General features: G+C 36.7%; 2 protein-coding genes across 2 annotated transcripts in view; one reads left to right on the top strand and one right to left on the bottom strand.

Annotated features, from left to right (window-relative positions):
• Positions 1-347: 347 nt before the first annotated feature.
• On the top strand, positions 348-10,205 carry LOC139311336 (2'-5'-oligoadenylate synthase 1A-like). The gene is made up of 8 exons (XM_070935747.1): positions 348-512; positions 3,879-4,065; positions 4,936-5,126; positions 7,919-8,079; positions 8,206-8,330; positions 8,537-8,726; positions 9,096-9,305; positions 10,049-10,205. The coding sequence occupies exons 1-8, from the start codon at positions 348-350 to the stop codon at positions 10,203-10,205; spliced, it is 1,386 nt and encodes a 461-aa protein (XP_070791848.1).
• Positions 10,206-12,616: 2,411 nt separating this feature from the next.
• The window catches only part of LIX1 (limb and CNS expressed 1), a 30,952-nt gene continuing 22,679 nt past the window's right edge, over positions 12,617-20,889 (bottom strand). Inside the window, exons 4-6 of the mRNA XM_070935746.1 lie at positions 16,063-16,158; positions 15,152-15,229; positions 12,617-12,901 (exon numbers count right to left, since the gene is read on the bottom strand). Coding sequence (XP_070791847.1) covers positions 12,617-12,901; positions 15,152-15,229; positions 16,063-16,158 — 459 coding nt within the window. The remainder of the gene's footprint in view (positions 12,902-15,151; positions 15,230-16,062; positions 16,159-20,889) is intronic.

The following is a 20,889-nucleotide window of genomic DNA, read 5'->3' as shown; positions in this document are numbered from 1 at the left end:
CACTTGCATGAAATAAGTACACAATGGCTTTGGCAAATAAGATTTCTTTTTGGCAGAAAATTTCCAATTGTCCCTTTAAACCAGGGACACAAAAATGAATATGTAAAAGAAATCAGCACACTTTAAAAAAAATAGATAATTTAGGATCTAGATGAGTTCTCTGTTTCCAAGCTGATCAGAACTGAATCCGTTTGATTCTAAATATGAAGTCTATCTGACATCTGTGGCAATTTGGTCAGATTTGGTTGCTCTTGTGTATATAGCAGTTACCGTATATTATTGTACTGTATTATGGTCAAAAGTATTAAAAGATTCTCTTTAAAAGCATGGTTCTGTGTTTTTACAGGATGTGGGGTGTAAAACAGAAGTCATATAACTGTGAGAGATGTGGGAATGACTTCGTTAGCCGTGCGGCTCTGAGGTATCATTTTCATGCTAAACATCTTGGGAAGGTTCATTGTGAAACATGCAGTGCAGAAATTTTATGTGAGGCTTCTTCACGTGACTCAGAGGTAAGCTGGAGGATGTTACTATTCACCATGGGCCAATAGGCAACAATATAAAGTCAATCAATCAATATTTATTGTTTTTACCCACTTTGAGGAGCATAAGAAAAAGGATGGAATATCATTGATCTGAATTAAACAGTGAATGAATCAATGAATGAATTAATGGAGGATGCTATACTAGAGTCACCCAAATAATCTCTGTGGCTAGGAATGTACATTTGTGGTCTTTAGTTATATATTTATGTGCTTTATTCCCTTTCCTGAATAGAACTAGCATAGGTGTAATTGTTCATGAAATAGTTACTCCCTTTCATTTTATGGTAATGTAGTACATATGGAGATATCCTTGTGCTTACTGCAAAAGCTTCAGATGGTACTGAATGAGGTGGCCAAGTGGCTGAGCAAAGCATTTGTGAGTGTACAAATCAGTGGTGGGTTACCCCCGGTTCAGACCGGTTCGCAAGAATCGGTAATAAAACCGGCGGGAGGCTCCGCCCACTGACCCAGACGTCATCAGAAGTGATCTGCGCATGCGATTTAGCAGAGGTACTGGTCTACCAGGCTTTTAACTGCTTGCAAAGCTGTATCGATCTACCCATTTATTTTTGCAGGCACTGGTCTACCCATTTATTTTTGCAGGCACTGATCTACTCATGTATTTTTGCAGGCACCGGTCTACTCATTTGTTTTCTTTTAACACTGATCAGCTGTAGGGCGGCCCTTTGAAGCCCTGCGGCAAGAGTTTAAACATTTTTTTTCCCTCTAACCATCAGCTGGGACTCAGGAGGCAGCAATAGATTGAGGGTGGGGCCAAATAAAAGGTAAGAATAACGCGGGGGGTGGGTGGGTGGGGTGGGGGAGTCAGGGGGGCAGAACCAGTTCGGTGACATCATATTGTCATTGCTACCGGCTCGGCGTAACCGGGAGGAACCGGGAGGAACCCACCACTGGTGCGTAGGCACGATACAAACTGGTAATAAAGGTAAGTAGAACCGATCCCTGGTACAAACTGCATGCCATTGAAGCGTAGAATTCTCAGGGTGGAAATGCACCTAGAGTCCCCAACAATGGCCATTTAGCCTTACATTTCCAGTGGAGCATCCACCATGTCCTGAGGCAGCTTGCTGGCTATTATAATTGGGATTTTTTTCCCCCTGATGCCCAACTAACATCTGTTTCCTTGTAATTTAGATCCATTTTTAATACTCTTGTCCTTTAGAAAAACTCTGGTTTATTTTCTACAAGGCTCTACATCAGATACTTGAAAACAGCTATGATCTATCCCCACAGTCTTAACCTTTTTCAGACTAAATATACTCAACAACTTTACCTGCTCTTGATATATTTTTCCTTCCAGGCTCCTGTTCATTTTGGGTTTATCTCTTCTAATCACACGCCAATTAACAAAGTCCTTCATAAAATGTGATTTCAATATTCTAAGTTTGAACATTGCAGAATAGAAAGGAATAATGATTTCTTGTCATCTGGACTATATACTTATTATTATTATTATTACTATTATTACTACTCTTATTTGCAGCTGTCTCAAAGTTTTGGCTCATGTTCACCTTGTGATCTAGTAGTTAGACACCCAGAACCTTTGTATGTGTATTGTTACCAATATCGTTCCCCCATCCTACACTTAGACCTTTGATTTTTCCAACCCCCTTTCGAAGATAGGAATAACCCTTGTTTTTCTCAAAATAACCATTTAAGAAATCATGGGCATTATAGTCATTTTCCATAATTTCTCAAATGTTGAAGAAAGGAACTTTGAGACATCTGCAAGCTCCTTAGCAATCTCTTTATTTACCTTGAGTATCATTCTTGCCCTAATGTTACGGGTCCCATCTCCTAGGGAGATACATCTGGTGGCAGTGGTGGGCTACAAATTTTTTAACAACTGGTTCTCTGCCCTAATGACTGGCTAGGTGGGCGTGGCTGGCTGGGCGTGGCTGGGTGGTCATGTGACTGGGTGGTCATGGCCAACTCAACATCACTCATGTCAAAGGGTGCCTCGCCTGACTCCTCCCCTTCCAGCCACTCCTTGTCACGCCCGGCCTCAATGTATCTATAGTTCTGTAAAAATGTTCACTTTTTTTATACTTTATTATTTGTATCTACATACTATACATGTACTTTCATGGACCACTGAAAGGAGGAAATGGCTCACATGCTTTGCCCAAAAGTGTGATAGGCAGGTCACAAAACAGGCATTTGAGTTCCTCAGTTGTTCTCCTCTCCTGACAGCTCTGCGCATACGCACATCTGGAACAGGCCCCAGCTGTTCTTCTTCCCCTTTGACTCCGAAGGCAGCTAGGAAATGTCGGATGGCCCTGGCTCTGCTTCCAGTGCAGAGCATCCATCAGAGCCTTCTCCAGACTCCAGGACTGGCCCAAATTCCTCCCCAACCTTCTCATTGTCCAAGTCTGGTGGGCCACAACAGGGAATTTGCCTTCCTGGGAGGAGATTTAAAATGCAAAATGTGTGTCTTAAACATTGTGATGTTCTGATTACAGTGTAGTAAAAGTATATTGTAGAACAGAAAAAAAGACAGAAAAGAACAATCAAAGTGACCAAAGGGCTTTCCTGCAAGATAAGATTACATTTTCAGGGGTTTGGGCAATAAATGGTGGAAGGCATCATAATAAAGTTACATAAAATTATATGCCATATGGAGAAAGTAGATGGAAAATGGAGCTTTCTTCCCTCCTAACGACTAAAGACATTCATGGAAGTTATACGGTGGAAATTTTGGAACAGATTGAAGGACTTATTTCTTCATATTATATGATTCACCTACTCTTTGACCCCAAATAAAGTGATGGAACAATTTTGGAGGACTGCAAAGATCAGCAGATCCATGGAACAATTTCAAGGAGTGTAAAGCTTCATAAAGCAACTAGTTATGATAAACATTTCCTGCAACTAGTCCTTGTTGAACCAACGCCTCTGACCATGCACAGATACAACAGTGAGGAAAATATAACTTTGTAACCAATTCTTTATTTACAACTTTCACAGGTCTGTAAAGCAAAGGAAACCTGCAGTTTCACTTATGGACAGATTTGCTTAATGACTGAGCAAGTGGTCCAAATTCTGGTCACTAAATGAGGGCTAACTGTAATTCCAATTGATACCTGCTGCCTAGGAGAAGAAAATAATGCCTCTGTGTAAAATTTGCAAGCTTCCCATGAGTGTCTAGTTGGCTACTGTAGAAGCAGAATGTTAGCTTCCCATGGTTTTCAATCTATCTCAATAAAATTTAAATTTTTGTTATGCTTTCTTTTTCTCAAGTTATTAATTTCTTTGACCCCTGATCCAGGTGATTCAGTATTAATTCACTCATATAGTGAATTTGTTTAACAGGCTGAACATGAAGTGGCCCTGGTGAACCATCAAAGGATTTGCTGGAATATGATACTGAGAAGGGAAACAAAATTTGTCGCCATGGGAACAGCCACATCTTGCAGAATGTGCTGCAAGCGGTTTGGATCAGTCCATGCCAGGGAACACCATGAGAAACAGAAGCATGGCTTTACAGCCAATAAAAGAGGTGATATTTTTATTTTGAATTTTAGCTCTGAGAGCTTTCACTGCTGAAGGTCTGTGTGATTTCAATTCTAGTTTTTATGTTGCATTTTCCTACAACAAAGTATGCAAATTATGACCTTCCAAAGCCACTATAAAAGTTACCATGAAATTATAATATTTAGTACAACAAGACAAACTATTAAACATATGGTTGTCATGTTTTGTCAGGCCCAAAGACCAAATAAAGCACACACGAGTTTCTTCTTAGCAGTTTCCTTTATTGTTCTTCGCCTATAGACAGAATTTTGCCAAACTAGAGCAAACTATTTGCACCATACTCTTCATAAAAGAAAATTGTTAGAAATGCAGAAAAATGGGGGAGGGCTAAAGAAAAAATGTGTGGCAATATAGGATAAATCATATTGCATCAAATTTTAATGTTAGACTAAACTACTGAAGTATCTCCAGACATATAATTGAGATTGATTAAGTACATGAGTGGTATTGGTTACTCTGAGAACTTCTAGGATGGAGCTATTTTGATCCTGTTCCTCCCAACCAAACTATCTAATCTTTGCTGTCTTTTGGTCCTCTGGAATGCAGCCCCTCCCTCCTGGAATCCAGACTACATTCACCACTTGTTTGATGTATTGGTTATGGACACAACTCTGTACATTGGCTGAGTAACAATGAGCATCAATGAGTGACCATTTTCTCATAAGAACTCTGATGTATCTCCATTTTTTTCCCTTAGAAATCTATGTTAGGGTATTGATGATAGCAGTAAGCTTCAAAGGTATTACTAATTCAATGCAGGATAGCCATGAATCATAATTTAAGAAAACCTGTAATTTGTCATGATTTATATTTTTTTATTATTTTTTTGATACAGCTCAAATGGCCACTAACTTTAAGCCTGCAAGCTTCTTGGAATATACAACACCAATGGAGATAAATACATTTGTGAAAGAAAAACTCAGACCCATTTTGGGTCCTGTAAAGCTAGCCTGTACATCAGACATTGAAGGCATTATTACATTTATCAAAGAAATTTTTCCATTGCCAATAACTTCCATTATCAAGGTATTTACATTCACTATGCATTTGTCTTGAGACTGATCATAAAAGTATATTTTCATTCCTATGAAAAAGTTTCTCTTTTTAAATCTGGCATTCCATATTTTACTAATTGCCCACATAATTGGATTAGTAGCTTTGTGTGCAAAATATATACATTAGTTTCTCGCTAGTATCCATTTCATATTTTCTCTCAAGAGTAATGCTTTGCAGTGAGACTGATCTGTTTAGGAGCACTCAATTTACTTGGAGAAATGTATGCATTTGCCCCTTGGATAGAGATTTTGTGCAGAATATTTTAGTATGATATTATTATCATCTGATGGAATATTTGGATATTCTGTTAATTACCAATCTGTGGCCCTTTCATCAAATTCTATTGCAATAGCTTTATAATAGCTCTTTCAATCTAATGAGATTTGAAGCAAGGGCAATCTTGCCTGTGTCAATGTGGCCGTGACTGAAGTGAATATGGGACTGAATAATTCTTTCCTTAACATTCAGATATGATGCCAATCCTGGATATGATTTATTATGACAAAAGTTAAGAATTAGGCAATATCTCATGGGAAGCATGGGAAGCAGTATATACATTCTTGAATAAAATAGAGCTTCTGCATCATTTGAATCACTAGTGCTTTGTGAACTTTTGAGGTCTGTGGTGTCTAATTCAATCAAGTGTTTTAAGGTTTCTTCATACATTATATTCTTCATCTTAATCTCTGTTTAAGGAAAAGAGCATGTGGAATTGATTTGAGCAAATGTGTTCCATTCACATGTATGGCAGTGAGCTATTTATGCATATGGAAACAAAATGAACGCATGGATGGGCATTATGAAAGACAGCTATATTGTATGTATTATCTGTAAGAAGCAATGCAACTGATAAAGCAGATGATAGCCTTGCAGCCCCAGGCAATTAATTTAATGGATCAATGATGCATGAGATATGCTCTGGAAATATGCCACATTTCATTAAGTAAAGCTATAGTTAATTATCCTAAGGTGGTAAAGTCCATGCATAACTAATGCATTTAGCCAACACACAGTGGTAAAATCAAGATTCAGAAGGTGGCAAAAGGCCAGACTGATAGGAACAGGAAGACCTAGACATCTAATACAGATCCAGAATTCAGGAGAATGGGGCTAACAGGATCATGGCCAGATCATTGGATTCAAGGAACTTTCTTTAAGTCCTAACCATAACCCACAAATCCATACTAAAGTAATACTTTAATTAGATTAGACTACTAGCAAGGTTCCACATTTCAAAGAATTCTTCATCAAGGAAAATTGTTAGAAATGCAGAAAAATGGGGGAGGGCTAAAGAAAAAATGTGTGGCAATATAGGATAAATCATATTGCATCAAATTTTAATGTTAGACTAAACTATTGAAGTATCTCAAGACATATAAATTGAGATTGATTAAGTACATGACTGGTATTGGGTTACACAAGGAAAAACAAATAGTACCTGGTCCCTTTCAAAAAGCAAAGTAAAAAAAATCTGGCTGTTTGAACCAAAATTGTTTTCCAATCTCCATGAGATATTCAGATGCTTCGATAGATGAATGAACAAAGAAATTTATATAAGGAAGATTTATATAATTCAAGATGTTGCTCCAAATTAAAAATTAATCAAGTGTATTCTGAGAGAATATATCTTCTTAATGACAAGAAGGCATATTCCCTCAGAATACAAATATTCTAGCATAACGGATAGAAAATGGTTCATTTCTATAGTATCTTGTTGAATGGGTTAAATTCAGTCCATATTGAAATGTCAATTGAAGAAGTATAAATAATTGCAAACAAAACTTGATAGTCTCTGAATATCCTGGGCTATGACTAGGACAATTGTCAAAAGCAAAAAATAGGCAATAAACCTGTATAGGACTTATTCAGTTAGGGCAGGGGTGTCAAACTCGTGTCATCATTGCAGCATCACGTGTTGTATCACAACTTTTTCCCCCTTCACTAAACCGGGCCTGGGCGTGGCCAGCATGTGACACATCTGGCCTGTGGGCCACAAGTTTGACACACCTGAGTTAGAGTCATTCACGTGATTTATAGCAATTTCCTGTAATGCTAGTGAGTAAATCTTTGGCATTACAAAATAGTCTGCATCAGTGGTAGGTTTCAAATTTTTTTACTACCAGTTCTGTGGGCGTAGCTTGGTGGGCGTGGCTTGGTGGGCATGGCAGAGGAAGGATACTGTAAAATCTCCATTCCCTCCTCACTCTAGGGGAAGGTTACTACAAAATCCCCATTTCCTCCCGATCAGCTGGGACTCGGGAGGCAGAGAATAGATGGGGGCATGGCCAGTCAGAACTTTTACTATCGGTTCTCTGAACTACTCAAAATTTCCGCTACCGGTTCTTCAGAACTGGTCAGAACCTGCTGAAACCCACCTCTGGTCTGCATGATGCACCATAGTGGTTTGCAATGGTCGAACTTGGATATCTCCAGTTCTAAATTGCCCCTTTTAGAGTTGAGATGAGATAAAGTTCCTTTGTTGGGGATGATAGTAAAGAAAAACCATCCCCTTCATATTTGAGCTCTGCTCTTAGAGTAATCATGTTCTTAAAGGCACTTAGACATATGGCGCTAACTACTTTTGTGAAGGTCCAGTAATCCTTTCTATAAGCAGCTTACTGCGATGCACCTGTTTTCTGCTATTAGCCTAAAATACTGCAAATGTGCAGCTGGTATTTCTGTTTTGTTGTTAAAATATTCAAGAGTATGTGGTTAAAATCAAGTATTAACCATCTTTTTCTGGATAATATTCCACACAACAGGGTGGTTCATATGTAAAAGGAACGGACACCCAAGACTTTTCTAATGTGGACCTAGTTCTTTTTAGCAAAGCTTTTGCCAGTTTAGAAGACTGCCAAACGACAACTCCAGAGGTCCTAGAAGAGTTAGGAAATGCCCTAATAAAATCCTCATGGACAAGCAGGTTTGCAACTTATATTTGTTTCATCTTTTTTGTCTTCTACTTTGATTCTCCCTGCCCTCCCCTAATGTACACTAAAGCTGTTACATTAAAGCATCATTATAGCTTTTACTTTCTTCCTCTTTTAAGGTTAGTCATGCAGAAGCAGAGAAAGTTTTCCTTGAGGTTCTACTTTATGTGTTATAAAAATAATCATGGTCACTCATTTGACATCATGCCTTGCTCTGACATGTTTGCATCTATGTTATCAACAGGTAAGATGTGGCTATTATTTGGGAAAGCGGTTCTTCTTCCTCTCACAAAAACATCACTACTGGGAGTTCTACATTAGGATTTAGATTTAGATTGATGCAATATTTCCAGGTGCTCACAATTTGTAAGGTTTGGTTTTGGTTAAGATCTAAAGGTACAGTAGGTCAAAGCAGCATCATTAGTCTTATAGATTGCTTGGTGTTAACAGGTCCAAAAGAGAGCTTTTATCACAAGCTGTACCTTTGCTGTGATGATGATAAGATCCAGCTGTATACCATGGCCTTATTGAAATACCAAGTTGAATTTGTCAAAGCATCAACAGAAACAGTGAAGGATTTCATACGTTTAATGAAGCACTGGTTCAAAACTTCATTTGCTGAACCAACTAAAGAAAATAAGTAAGTTGCTAGCATTTAACGCTCTTGTTTTTTAAAATTTTCATATTTTTATGTTTCCCAGCTTTATAATGGGAAATACCTTTAACACAGTAGAGATGTGATTCACAGATTTTTATATTTTTCCCATATCTTTTCCAGCTCCATATAATGGTTAATTTGTAAATAAATTAGAAAACATAAAACAAAAGCTTGGTGGCAATAGGGAAATATGAAAAAAGCTCAGCCCACAGCTCTTCCTAGGCAAGGAACAGTTAACAAATTGAAAGTTAAAAACAAAATGTCCTTTTGTTGTTGGTGTTTAGCATTTTTGCTATTAACCATTTCTTGCAATTGAAACTTCTCTGTCTGAATCTCTTTCTGTGCATTTAGGTTTCGCAGGCTTCCCTCTTCCTATACAATTGAACTAATCACCATTTACGTCTGGGAACTGGCTAGAAAGCCCATCTTTTTCAGCTTTGTACAGGGGATGAGAGCTGTCCTGAAGCTTTTGACTCAGTATCGAGAGATATGCATCACATGGCACAGACACTACAAACCAAATTTTACAATTTTTCAGAAAATGTTTTTGAAGCAAAGCAGGTAATTAAGGCTTCCGTATATTTGACTGTTCTTCATTTATAGTCCCAGTCTAGCAAACAGGAGGAACGACTGGGCGTGTGATATTATATTCAATGGTTGGCAGTTCAGCAGTTCGAATCCCTAGTGCTGCATAACGGGGTGAGCTCCCATTACTTGTCCCAGTTTCTGCCAACCTAGCAGTTTGAAAGCACGTAAAAAATGCAAGTAGAAAAAATAGGGATCACCTTTGGTGGGAAGGTAACAGCATTCCGTGTGCCTTTGGTGTTTAGTCATACTGGCCACATGACCACAGAGACGTCTTCGTCAGTGCTGGCTCTTCAGCTTTGAAACGGAGATGAGCACCACCCCCTAGAGTCAGGAATGAGCACATATGTGCGAGGGGAACCTTTACCTTTACCTATGCATTTGTTAGTATATGGCTGCTGTTTCACTTATGGAGCACAAGTCTGCTTGCTCTATATTTCTGGGTTTTGCTCCAGACATATTTTAATAGCTATCTGAAGGATTAAGTTATTGCTGCAGAAGGCAATACTGTACCAAAGCAATAGCACCTGAGAATGAAGAAGATTTGTGAAAGGGATGAGCAGGGACAGTTGGAACTCTAGACTGGATGAGAGGGGATGTATGCATGTGTGAACATTAGGAATAGATGGACTCAACCAAGTGTCTTGTCGCATGGCATATTTGAATGCCCAATAAATAAATATCACTTGCCAATATGGGACATTGTGTCTCTCTCTTAGGCCATTTGTGCTGGATCCTGTTAACCCAACCTTCAATGTGTGTGAAAATAGCAATGCTTGGGACGAAATAGCCCATGTGGCCAGACAGAGTCTCCTCAAGCCCCTCTTCAATGGCATAGCAGCAAAGGAGCCTTGGCTTTTTACAAACAACTGGTGAACTCAAGTAGGTCTTTATTACAATCAGCAAGGTCTCCTACTGCTAGGAGAAAGCCACCGTATGAAAATGAAATTTACAGACAAAGAGCCATGGCACATACATATTTTACTTGCAATTTCCTCCCCTTTTCAAGAATAAAATAGGAGGGCAGTTGGTGAATCAGAGGAGCTGACATAAACTATGACATTTTCTTCTACTCCATTCCCCATATCCACAAACAGATGCGCACAGCTTTTGTTTCTGTGACATTCCACCCCATGTTTCCAAGGTAAACATAGGTTTAGATTTGGTAAGATTAGAAATGGAAATAGGAGAAAATTTAGGTTGAAAGCAACTGATGACATTGAATGCAAATCAATGGGCTTGACTGCTTAGAGATTTCAGAAGACTCATATTTAAATATATGTCTAAAATAAAATCAGATGAACTTCTGTTTTCTGCACCTTTCTATTTTCTTCTGCCTTGCAAGAGGCAGATTAGTTTTCTCTCTGGACCAACTTGCTTCTCTTTTGATATCTTTCACATATCATTACAAATTTAAGCTTCAAGAACACTTGTCTTAACCTAAAACAAATCACAGAATGAAACAAGCCTACAGTAAGTTTTTATGCCCCAGAGAAATAAGCAATCACAGTAAGTCCCTTTTTTCTGTGTTTTACATGTATGCCAGACATTCATTTGCTTTATTTTTTGATAAAGTTTCAGAACACTTTATTTTACAGAATTACTGTCCAAATTCTACATATAAGGATGATCAAACAGAATACGAAATACACAACAGCCATTTTTAATATGATGGTTCCTTCATTTTCCCATTCTAGTAATTCTGTATAGACAATGGATCTTATTTTAATACTAAAATAATTTTCTGTAGCACAAGGATGACAACTGTAGATGAATACTAAAAAAAAGCCCCCAATTTACTTGGTATGCTACTATATAGCATTTTGTGGCAATGTTGTGAATATAAGGTTATTCACAGTAATATAGTAATATACATGACTCTTTTGTGTTATACATAGCCACACTGCATCTGACAATCAAAGTAGGTTGTCTGGACTGTGCTTGATGAACAATTTATTGTGACACAGAAACAGTGAAGAGCTAATCAGCCAAGATTACTGCTAAATCAGAAATCCATGATGAATGAAATGCTAGTAGCGCTGAATAATTTTGCTTGAAGGTCTTAAATTAGGCAATCTTAAAAGCAGATTAAAATTCAGCTGTTAAATTATCATTGTTTCAAGATAGATGGAAAACACTGTTGCAAGAAATGTGCTTCATGATTCCAAATTACTGTTTTCAATGCCAAAATACATGTGATTTTTTTTGTGTGGTGGTGGTGACAGTCAGTAAAGCTGAGAACACCTGAGAAGTGACTCCAAAGTGTTTCGGACTTTGCATGAGAACAGCATCTCTCTGCTATTTTTGCAGAGCAATTTGTCTTTTTTAAGGCTTCTGTGCAATCCTGAAAATGGATGCATCTGCTTTAAGGAATCCAAATTTGAATTTCTGTACTCCAGATCTGGTAGCTATACACTTCAGTATTATTCTGACTCTTCCAGCATTGATTTGACATTGTGTTGATATAGCAGCCAGTCTTACCATGCTAAGTATTTACAGAGTCTGTTTCTGTATGGGAACTTTGAATAAGGTGTGTAGTTATTTCAATTGTGGTTCAAAGATATTGCCTTCTTTCTCTGATTTGCAGAGGAAAATAAAATAGTCTAGCAAACAATGCAGTTATTCAGAGACAACAAGCTTACATGTTATTTCTCTAATTTATTTAGCAAATTAGACCAAAGTTGGCTTCTTTCAACTACCTGAGTCCCCCCCCCCACTTTCTTAGATCAAAAGAAATTGATATAGATTTGCTACAACTAAGTATATTTTAAAATTATCTCATTGGTTTTTTGAGAACATGTCGCTATTTTTAATATGAAAACTTTATTGTTCCCTATTTAAAAAGACTAGTCAATTTACACAATTTTGGTGTTTTTTTTGCATATTGCAAGGATATTACTTCTTTCTCAAATGTCTCCCCAACGAATAAACTCAATTAGTACACCGAAAGCTCTGATCAACAATACTTAACTAAGTGCTTCTTCTTAAAGAATTTAGAAGCCTAAATGTTATTATTACTTAAACAGCTACTACAAAAAGTCCCTCGGTCCATTCTCAGATTGTATTGTCAGTTTTAGGCATTGCCCATCTGATGAAAGAAGGATAAACTTCCTGGGAACTTTAGTTTGATATACAAGGAGTCCTTTTGTACTTGGGATACTTTCTTCTCATCAAGGAAGAAATCTGAGACTTTCAGCTTAGTACATTACACAGTACACTAAGTTACTTCTTATTGATCTGAATAACCAAGATGCAGCCATACAATAATCCCATCTCTCAAATGTAGGCTAATGATAGCCACTGAGGGCTAGGCTCATGCGATCATCATTTGAAGAGGTAGTTGCAGAATCGCTATACAGCTGACTCAGTGCCAGGCCAAGGATTTCTTTTTTTTCTTTGTAAAACCGCAACTCTTGCCCAGCTTTCCTTGCTTCTTCAAGCTCTCTAAGTGCCACTTGTAGCTCTTGTGATATAATGCCCGGAATTTCTTGTTCTTTCATGAGCCAGTCCAGTGCCATATGACTTCTCATCCGTTCATCTAAATTGTATTGGGAATAGTAGGAAATCACTTCCTATGACCCACCCGCCCCAAAAAGAAGAGTTAGCAATCAATATAGCAAATTAAACACATCCTAAAATATAGATGTTGGAGAACCAGATAACATATCCCACCAAAGAAACATGTCATGAACTGCAGTCCTAGTTGTGTAGGAGCTTTAATGTGAGCAATTAAGAGGGCTGTGAGCCAATCTGATGTAGAGATTAAAGGTACTAGGCTTGAAACTAGGAGACTGTGAATTCTAGTTCTGCCTTAGGCATGAAACTAGGTGGAAGATGTTGGGCCAGTCACACTCTCTCAGCCCTAGGACGAAGGCAATAGCAAACCACTTCTGAAAATATTGCCAAGAATGTCAGCCATATGACACTGTAATGTCAGCTATATGACATAGACCAGACCAAGAAAGAAAATCCACATAGGGCTAAAAATACTTTTATTAAGGTTGGCTATAGTACCAAAATCCTGCATGTCTGCACTTCCTTCACCTGTCAAGTGACATTGCCTTGTAATGTCATACAAGGCAACAGGCTCTGAAGTCACCCAAAGTCATCACTGACTTGAAGGCACACCCAAAAGCCTTAAGTTAATGTACAATAAGGACTGAATTATTTTCTAATGTCATAAAATTAGACATTGTATTAAAAAGTTCTTAAAGCCTTTTTAATGATTGCTTTCATATTTCCATACCCATTTGCTCACGATCTGCCATTTTGCATGCTTTTTGACTATGTATAAAGTGCATCACCAAATGGTGTGCAGGCATGTGTTGATAAGGGCTGCCATGGTACTTTAAAAATATCCCAATTTACATTTCAGTTTTTTATCTATATACAGTATGATTAGAAACCAGGCTCTCTTCAAGAAGGTTCTTCCTTACCGTTTTACCATCAGCAAAAACTGATATTAGCTGTGATTGTTAATTAACATAGTAATTACTTACAGTAATAAAAATAAAAAATGTTTATTGGACTGTATGAGATATTTCTCAGCATATATTTAATATGAAATGAATTTTGCTTACTGAATTCTGTTTACTACCAACATAAGCCAGAACTATCTATTATTGAAATCAGAGATTTCTTGTGTTTATTTAATTTTTTAAATGTTTGGTGTTATGTATATATGTTTTACATTGTTTATACGTGTAGATCCTATTCATTCCATCCCAACTCTTGTCCACAATTTCTGATTATACATTTTTACAACATTTTTCTTGGGAGGTCTCTGTCTCTGTATTGTATTTTCAATGATTGCTCTCCTGAGCTGTGATGCCCTGTTCATGCTCCAATATCTTAGATGCAACACTGATTACAATGGCAGTTGGAAAAGCGGTAAATTTAAACTAAACATTTTCTAGCAATGGGACTTGAAAATTGCTAGTCTGTTGAACCAGAACAACCACAATAAATGACTTATAGAAAAGAGGAAGCGCATTGCACAGCAGAACTTCAAGTAGACTTTTCTAAAACAAATGCTGGGAATAACTGACAATTAGTGTTGCATTTTAGAAGGCTACTTCTGATTAAATAAACCAAGGGAAAAGCACTTTAAGAGATTTAAAAATGGAATCAGATAACTGGGAAGATACTTTTGAAAGGGAGATAGGGGCATAGGTGGATATTTTGGAGACCTGGCAGCTTAGGAGGATAGAGATGGGAGAAATCTTCAGTCTGAATGGGGAAGATACAGATGTTGATAGAGATAAAGATCCAAGACAGGAATATGGGAGGCAAGCCAAGAAACGAATAAGAATTGAAGTATTAAAACAGGCGAAAGACGATGGATAGAAGGAAATTATTATAGATATTTTTCTTCTTCTTTTTTTCTAATATAATGATGGCCTGATTAGAAATTTATAGAGGAAGAAATAAGAATACACACCTTTATATATTAGGATTAGTAATAGTGACTGATTTAGGGGGAATATTGGCTGATATAATCTTTCCCCCTCCTTTTTATATAATAGAATATAAGTAACAATTTGATGAGAAAGACTAGAGGGTGAAAGATGGTATTACCATGTATGTTTATAACATCATTGGCATTAAAATGGAATATTGAAATATTGAATAATTATCTTTTAAAAAATCATGTATATCAATTCGAGGATTATATAAGTTTGATTAACATAACTATTATTACGATTATCATTATTGATGTTTGTATCAAAATGAATTATACCCAGGGGCCACACTGTTGATGTATTGATATTGATGTATATTTAAAAATAAAAAATCTATTTTTTTTAAAAAAGGCTACTTACTTGCCGAGAACACTTAGTTTCACGCAGGGCCTTAAGGCTTCCATTCCAGTGCAGAAGTTGAAACACGATCATAAGCTCCTAGGGGGAATGGGGTATGGAGAGGAGTTAATAAGGAGGATGCATTCAGAAGCCTAGGACTAGAATCTGGTTTCAAGCCATATTTAGAAAATGTATAGAGTTTTATTAACAACTAGTTATTGGGCAACATTTTTTAAGTGAAAATATTGCAGGATTTGGTATGCAAGCAATGGATTAGATTCAAAATTACACTTCTGCAAATCACCATAGAAATACTATTATACGTTTTGGTCTAGAGCAGTAGAATTAAGCGCAAGTCTATTTCTCTATTTTTACAATAGGTGGTTTAACTCTACAGACTTCTCCTTTTAAAAGTGGCTTTAGGTCATTGCAAACATCAAATCCTTTTTCTGTTAATGTTGTACTATCACACACGTTTATTGAATGTGCATCCACTGAAAGAAATAGCTTTTGGGATGCTACACTATTTTATTGCCTTTTTACTATAATAAATTAAATAAATTATTATGTAAATAAATATTATGAAAATATTGTGATAGAACCATGAGTGTTGCAGTTGGATTGCTAAGGGCCTTACACAAAAGGAAATATTTTCAATGGTCCACTCTGCAAAATTTTGTCATTTATTCCAGTAAAACACAGTCTTCCCTTGATCTGGATATTCTACTCTTAGCGACAGGAACCCAAGAAAATAGAAACCAAGAGCAAAACTGTAAGAGCTAAATTTTTAAAGGAAGTTTGTTCATTGGGCAGAAATGGTTAGAGAGATGGAACATCAAAACAACAACAAAACAAAACAGTACATATAAAAACCATCCTGTATTTCTTGACAATTCTGGACAAATGAATCACACAAAAGCCACCACAAATACCTGAAATTCTAGCATTGTTTTCCCCATGTTCGATTCTAGCATATAGTGATATGCTCCAATACTTGTGCTTGGATCATCTGCATCATTTAAAGTACCCTTGAAAGGAGAAAGAGACAAATTAAAACTGAATTATGAAAGCTCATTTTAAGCAAAGAAAAAATGTATTCAGTTTTTACACCTCATGTAGGCATGAATCTTTTCCAACAAAAGCAATGAGATACCTTTTATGTAAAGTATACACGTTATATAAAAACTAGTTTAAGCCTTAAAGTCCTTGACTTACATTCATTTAGTGACTGTTCAAAGTCACAATGGCACTGAAAAAAGTGACATGACTGGTTTTCACACCTCTGACCGTAGCAGCATCCCCATGATCATGTGATCAAAATTCAAGCACTTGGTAACTGGCATGTATTTATGACAGTTGCACTGGCCAAGGGTCATGTGATCGCCATTTATAACCTTCCCAAATAGCTTCTAACAAGCCAGATTTGCTTAATAATTGCAGTGATTTCGTTAATCATGATGGAAAAAAGATGATAAAATGGGGCACAATTCACCTAACAATTGTCTTACATAGTAACAGAAATTTTGTACTCAATTGTGGTTGTAAATCAAAACTTACCTTACTTTCTTAGCATTTATCCACATCTTCCTTTCATATTTAAAAAAGAGCAATTGCAAGAATTGTCCTGTTAGAAGTTGTGGTCTGATATAAGCTAGTTGTGGTAGATCTGATTTTCAATTTCTCCTGACAGCAGCAGTTTTTTAAGCAAATATTTTCCATAAATGAGAAAATTTAACTGGTCTCTTCAAGGCCAACTTACCTAGCTACCATATTACTTACTTATTTAGTACTGTGTTTCCCAAAAAATAAAACCCTCTCCTATATATATTTTTTTTACCCTGAAATAAGCGCTTGGCCTTATTGCCATGCGCTCAAAAGTCCGATAGGGCTTGTTGTCAAGAGATGTCTTATTTTGGGAAAACAGGATTCATGCAACTTACTGACTGGAATTGTTATAGTAACTCAGAGAATAATAATGTAACAGATCAGAGGTGTTTGCAGGAAGAATCAAAAAAGTCAAGATGGAGGCTGGGATCACACATTGAAAGCACAGCCCTTTTCACATGTAAAGGATGGGGTGTGTGAATGTGTGTTCATAAGCACTATATTGACCTATGCCCCGGAAGAGGGTCTAGATGAGAAATGGAATTGCATTTATGTGCATTTCTCTCTCTCCTTCCCTTGTATACAAAAACCTGGTGGGAGAAAGCTGCATGTTTGCAGAAGGGATAATACCTCCTGAAACCTTCCTTTGCTCTCTCTCTCTCTGCTTTTCTCTTTCTTCTTCCCTTTTTATGAGGGCTTTAAAGTTCAACTCAAAACTATTGTTGTAACGGACTTGTGTAGTTTGTCAAATTGCTTGAATCAAAACTTTATACCTAGTGCTATTGTTATCCATTCTGTGGCAACCATCTAAGATGAAATACTTCGTGATTTTATTTCCTTTTTCTTTTTAACAATCTTTCTGGAGAAGCTGTGCAAAGCTGAATAGAGCATTGTCCACAAAATGGTTTCTGCACTGGAACTATTAGCAGATTTATAGCTTTGGAAATGCAAGAACATGAGCATGGGGTTGCTACAATATTTATGCTGGCTTTTAAATATCCCTGAGGACCACTGCTTAGAACTCTGGGATTTTAAGCTTTTACCTTAGAAAATTCCCAATGAAAAAGATACATATTGCACGAAATGAATTTTCTTTAGAAAGTCACATGTAAATTAATAATGGCTTAGTTTCCCCAAATGTATACCATTGTTCTCAAAAATAGAACCGGATGCTTAAAAGTCTTTTTCAGAACTTGTAAAGAGGTTTGAAAAGAAAAAATTCTTTCACTTGCAGACCTCCTCTACTTTATAAATTCACCATAATGTTAAACACTTTCTCCATCTACCAAGAGTCATACAAGCAAAATGTTTAGTAGAGGAGGAAGAGTGTTATTTATTTTACCAGAGGTCACCCCTTTCCAAGTAATTCCAGTCCACCTGTTCCTTTCCTATCAGCAGTTTCTTCCATAGTGAGGGAAAGATTTCATTATGTTTGTTGGAGACTAAAGTAATATATTCAGCAGAGGTCAGCATATTTATTTTCTTCCTATAACTTTTGTTGCATTATTGATTAGATTATCCACAAGCTTTTACTGAAATAGATTTCTGTCCCTACTACCAATAACTGTAAAATATAATATGGCTCCAGTAAGATTATCTTTACCTGTCAATCCCAAATTCATTAGATATACTTCCATCATGATGATGGGAATGGAGCGGGGATGAATTCGTTGTCTCTCCTTCTGTTATTTTATCTGTGAATCACAGAAGTTGGCAGGAACCAAGTGTATCTATTGGCTCTATAACTAAAATGAGAAACTTTTTCTTATATTGTGTTTGAATTGCACTAAATATTGCACTCCCTCCTTCCATATGAATTTCTGAAGCTAATACAAGGCATTCTAAAACGTCACATCACCTACTCTTGTTATATGTATAGGCTTTTATATATACATAGTTAATTGTCCTTTAGAAATATTTGGATCACCAAAACCAAATTATATATTTCTCTTCTAATGTTTACTTATACAGCAATCTTTGGCTGGCATATAGAAAAGTTATAGGGGTATCCAACTGAGTTTTAGAACTGTTCATAGTCTTATTTCAAGGGAAGGAATGGATTTAATGTTTAATAAATCCATAATATAAAGAATATATTTTTAAAAATAGCTATATTATAACGTGCACTTACTTAATGTTTTTATATCTTTATAACTAGGAAACATATACAATGCCTGTTCAAGAAGAGAATAATGATTATTTTAAAAATTATCTATTAGTAAATGCAGAAACTTCCATGATGGGACACAGTAGCTGATGACAACATACAGTAACTGTAAACCCAGACATGAACAAATATGGAGGTAACTCCAAATGCAGATGTTAACATCTGATTCTGTTTCTGTTTCTTGCCAACTTATTTCCTTGCCAGAGGCAGTGAAATAATAAAGAAGAAAGGACAGAAATATAGGAAAACTAATAAAAGGGCTCAGATAATTCATACTTCTGTTTTAGCCTTTGGGCCATTACTGACTTTCCTTATATTTTATAACTCATTTCAAGAAAGTATATATTCTCTGAGGGAATGGCAGGATATAAGTAGACATTTTTAAGCATTTGTCTTAATAACATTAAAATTAATTGATACACTAAGTATGCATGAGTGACTATTGAGTGTACATATTTTTTCTTTCATTGCTTCAATGACCTAGTGATTGGTAAAACAATATTTCTAATTCAGGTTTATGCTTGGATTATATCCAATGTTCTACTTTTTATTGAAAAGAAAATACAATTTCTGTATTGAAACTGGATAATCAAGGCACTGATGTGACTCAGAGCAGATCTGGTCAACTTCCTGAGTCCTATTTTTGATGAGTGCTCTACACAGCATGAGTGAGTGGCTGTTAGCTCCAGTAAAATGTGGAAATTATGTGGAAATTATGTCCAACATGTCTCCTATCTAAGTCTCTTTAGAGTTCAGCTTTTCAGAGTCAAATCAAATCAAAACTCTTATTTAGGTTTTGGTGCCTATTTTACTTTTTATCTTTACAGCTTTATTTCAAAAAGAGTAATGGTGGTAGGAGCCCTGGTAGCACAGTGGTTAGAATGCAGTATTTTTTTTTTTAATTTATTTTTATATGCCGCCCTTCTCCGGAGACTCAGGGCGGCTTACAATGCGTTAAGCAATAGCCTTCATACTTTTGTATATTTTTATACAAAGTCAGCTTATTGCCCCCACAAACCGGGTCCTCATTTTACCCACCTTAGAAAGGATGGAAGGCTGAGTTGACCTTGAGCCTGGTGAGAATTGAACTCGCAGTAATTGCAGGCAGCTGAATGTTAAATGCTGCCTTAGTAGGAGGCATTAGCCTCTTACGCCACTCAGGCTCCTATTACAGTATTACAGGCTAACTCTGCCCACAGCCTGGAGTTTGATCCTGATGGGTTCAAAGTTGACTCAGTGTTCCATTCTTCTGAGAATCTGTAAAATGAGGACCTGGATTGTCGGGGGGGGGGAATATGTTCACATTGTAAAGTGCCCAGAGAGTGTAGTAAGCACTACAGGGTGATCTATGAGTCTAAGTGCTATTGATATTGTTGTTGGGATATGTCAGAAGGCTAAATCAGAGCACAAATGCAGTTTTTGCCTCTTTTTTAAATCACTTTGATTTTGTCAGTCTATATCTCATCACAAGCAAAATGTAATTGATGGTGTAACATTGGTGAAAATACAGAATCAGTGTCTTAAATCTGAACACCTATTTTCTCACTTGCAATCAAACAAAAATATTCAACTCTACATCCCACTGACATCACCATATCATCCCCATCTTCCCATCTCTATTGGAGACAGTACAGTTTTAAAGCCTAAACTGCAGCTCTGATTTTTTTTTTTTAAAAAAAACATTCTTATTTCTGGCATATGTAACATCAGTGCTTGTAATTTCTATTACTCAACAATATGCTGGAAAAACCTGATACATTCTCCTTAAGAAACAAAACAGATTATGGATTTTTAAAATGTAGCCTTGACTTGTATGTAGTGAGGGAAAGGGTGTTTGGGTCAAAAGGGGGACATTCGTCATAGTGGCCAAAATGTTTCAATCAAGATCCTCTCGTTCTGCCCTTACATGAATAGCAATAGCAATAGCACTTAGATTTATATACCGCTTCATAGTGCTTTACAGTGCCCTCTAAGCAGTTTACAGAGT

Source organism: Pituophis catenifer, unplaced genomic scaffold (genome assembly GCF_029215685.1).
Source record: "Pituophis catenifer annectens isolate HBS135680 unplaced genomic scaffold, rPitCat1.0.hap2 SCAF_2, whole genome shotgun sequence".
NCBI classification, from domain to species: domain Eukaryota; kingdom Metazoa; phylum Chordata; class Lepidosauria; order Squamata; family Colubridae; genus Pituophis; species Pituophis catenifer.
The sequence above is the reverse complement of the archived record's forward strand: the minus strand, read 5'-3'. Positions and strand labels throughout refer to the sequence as shown.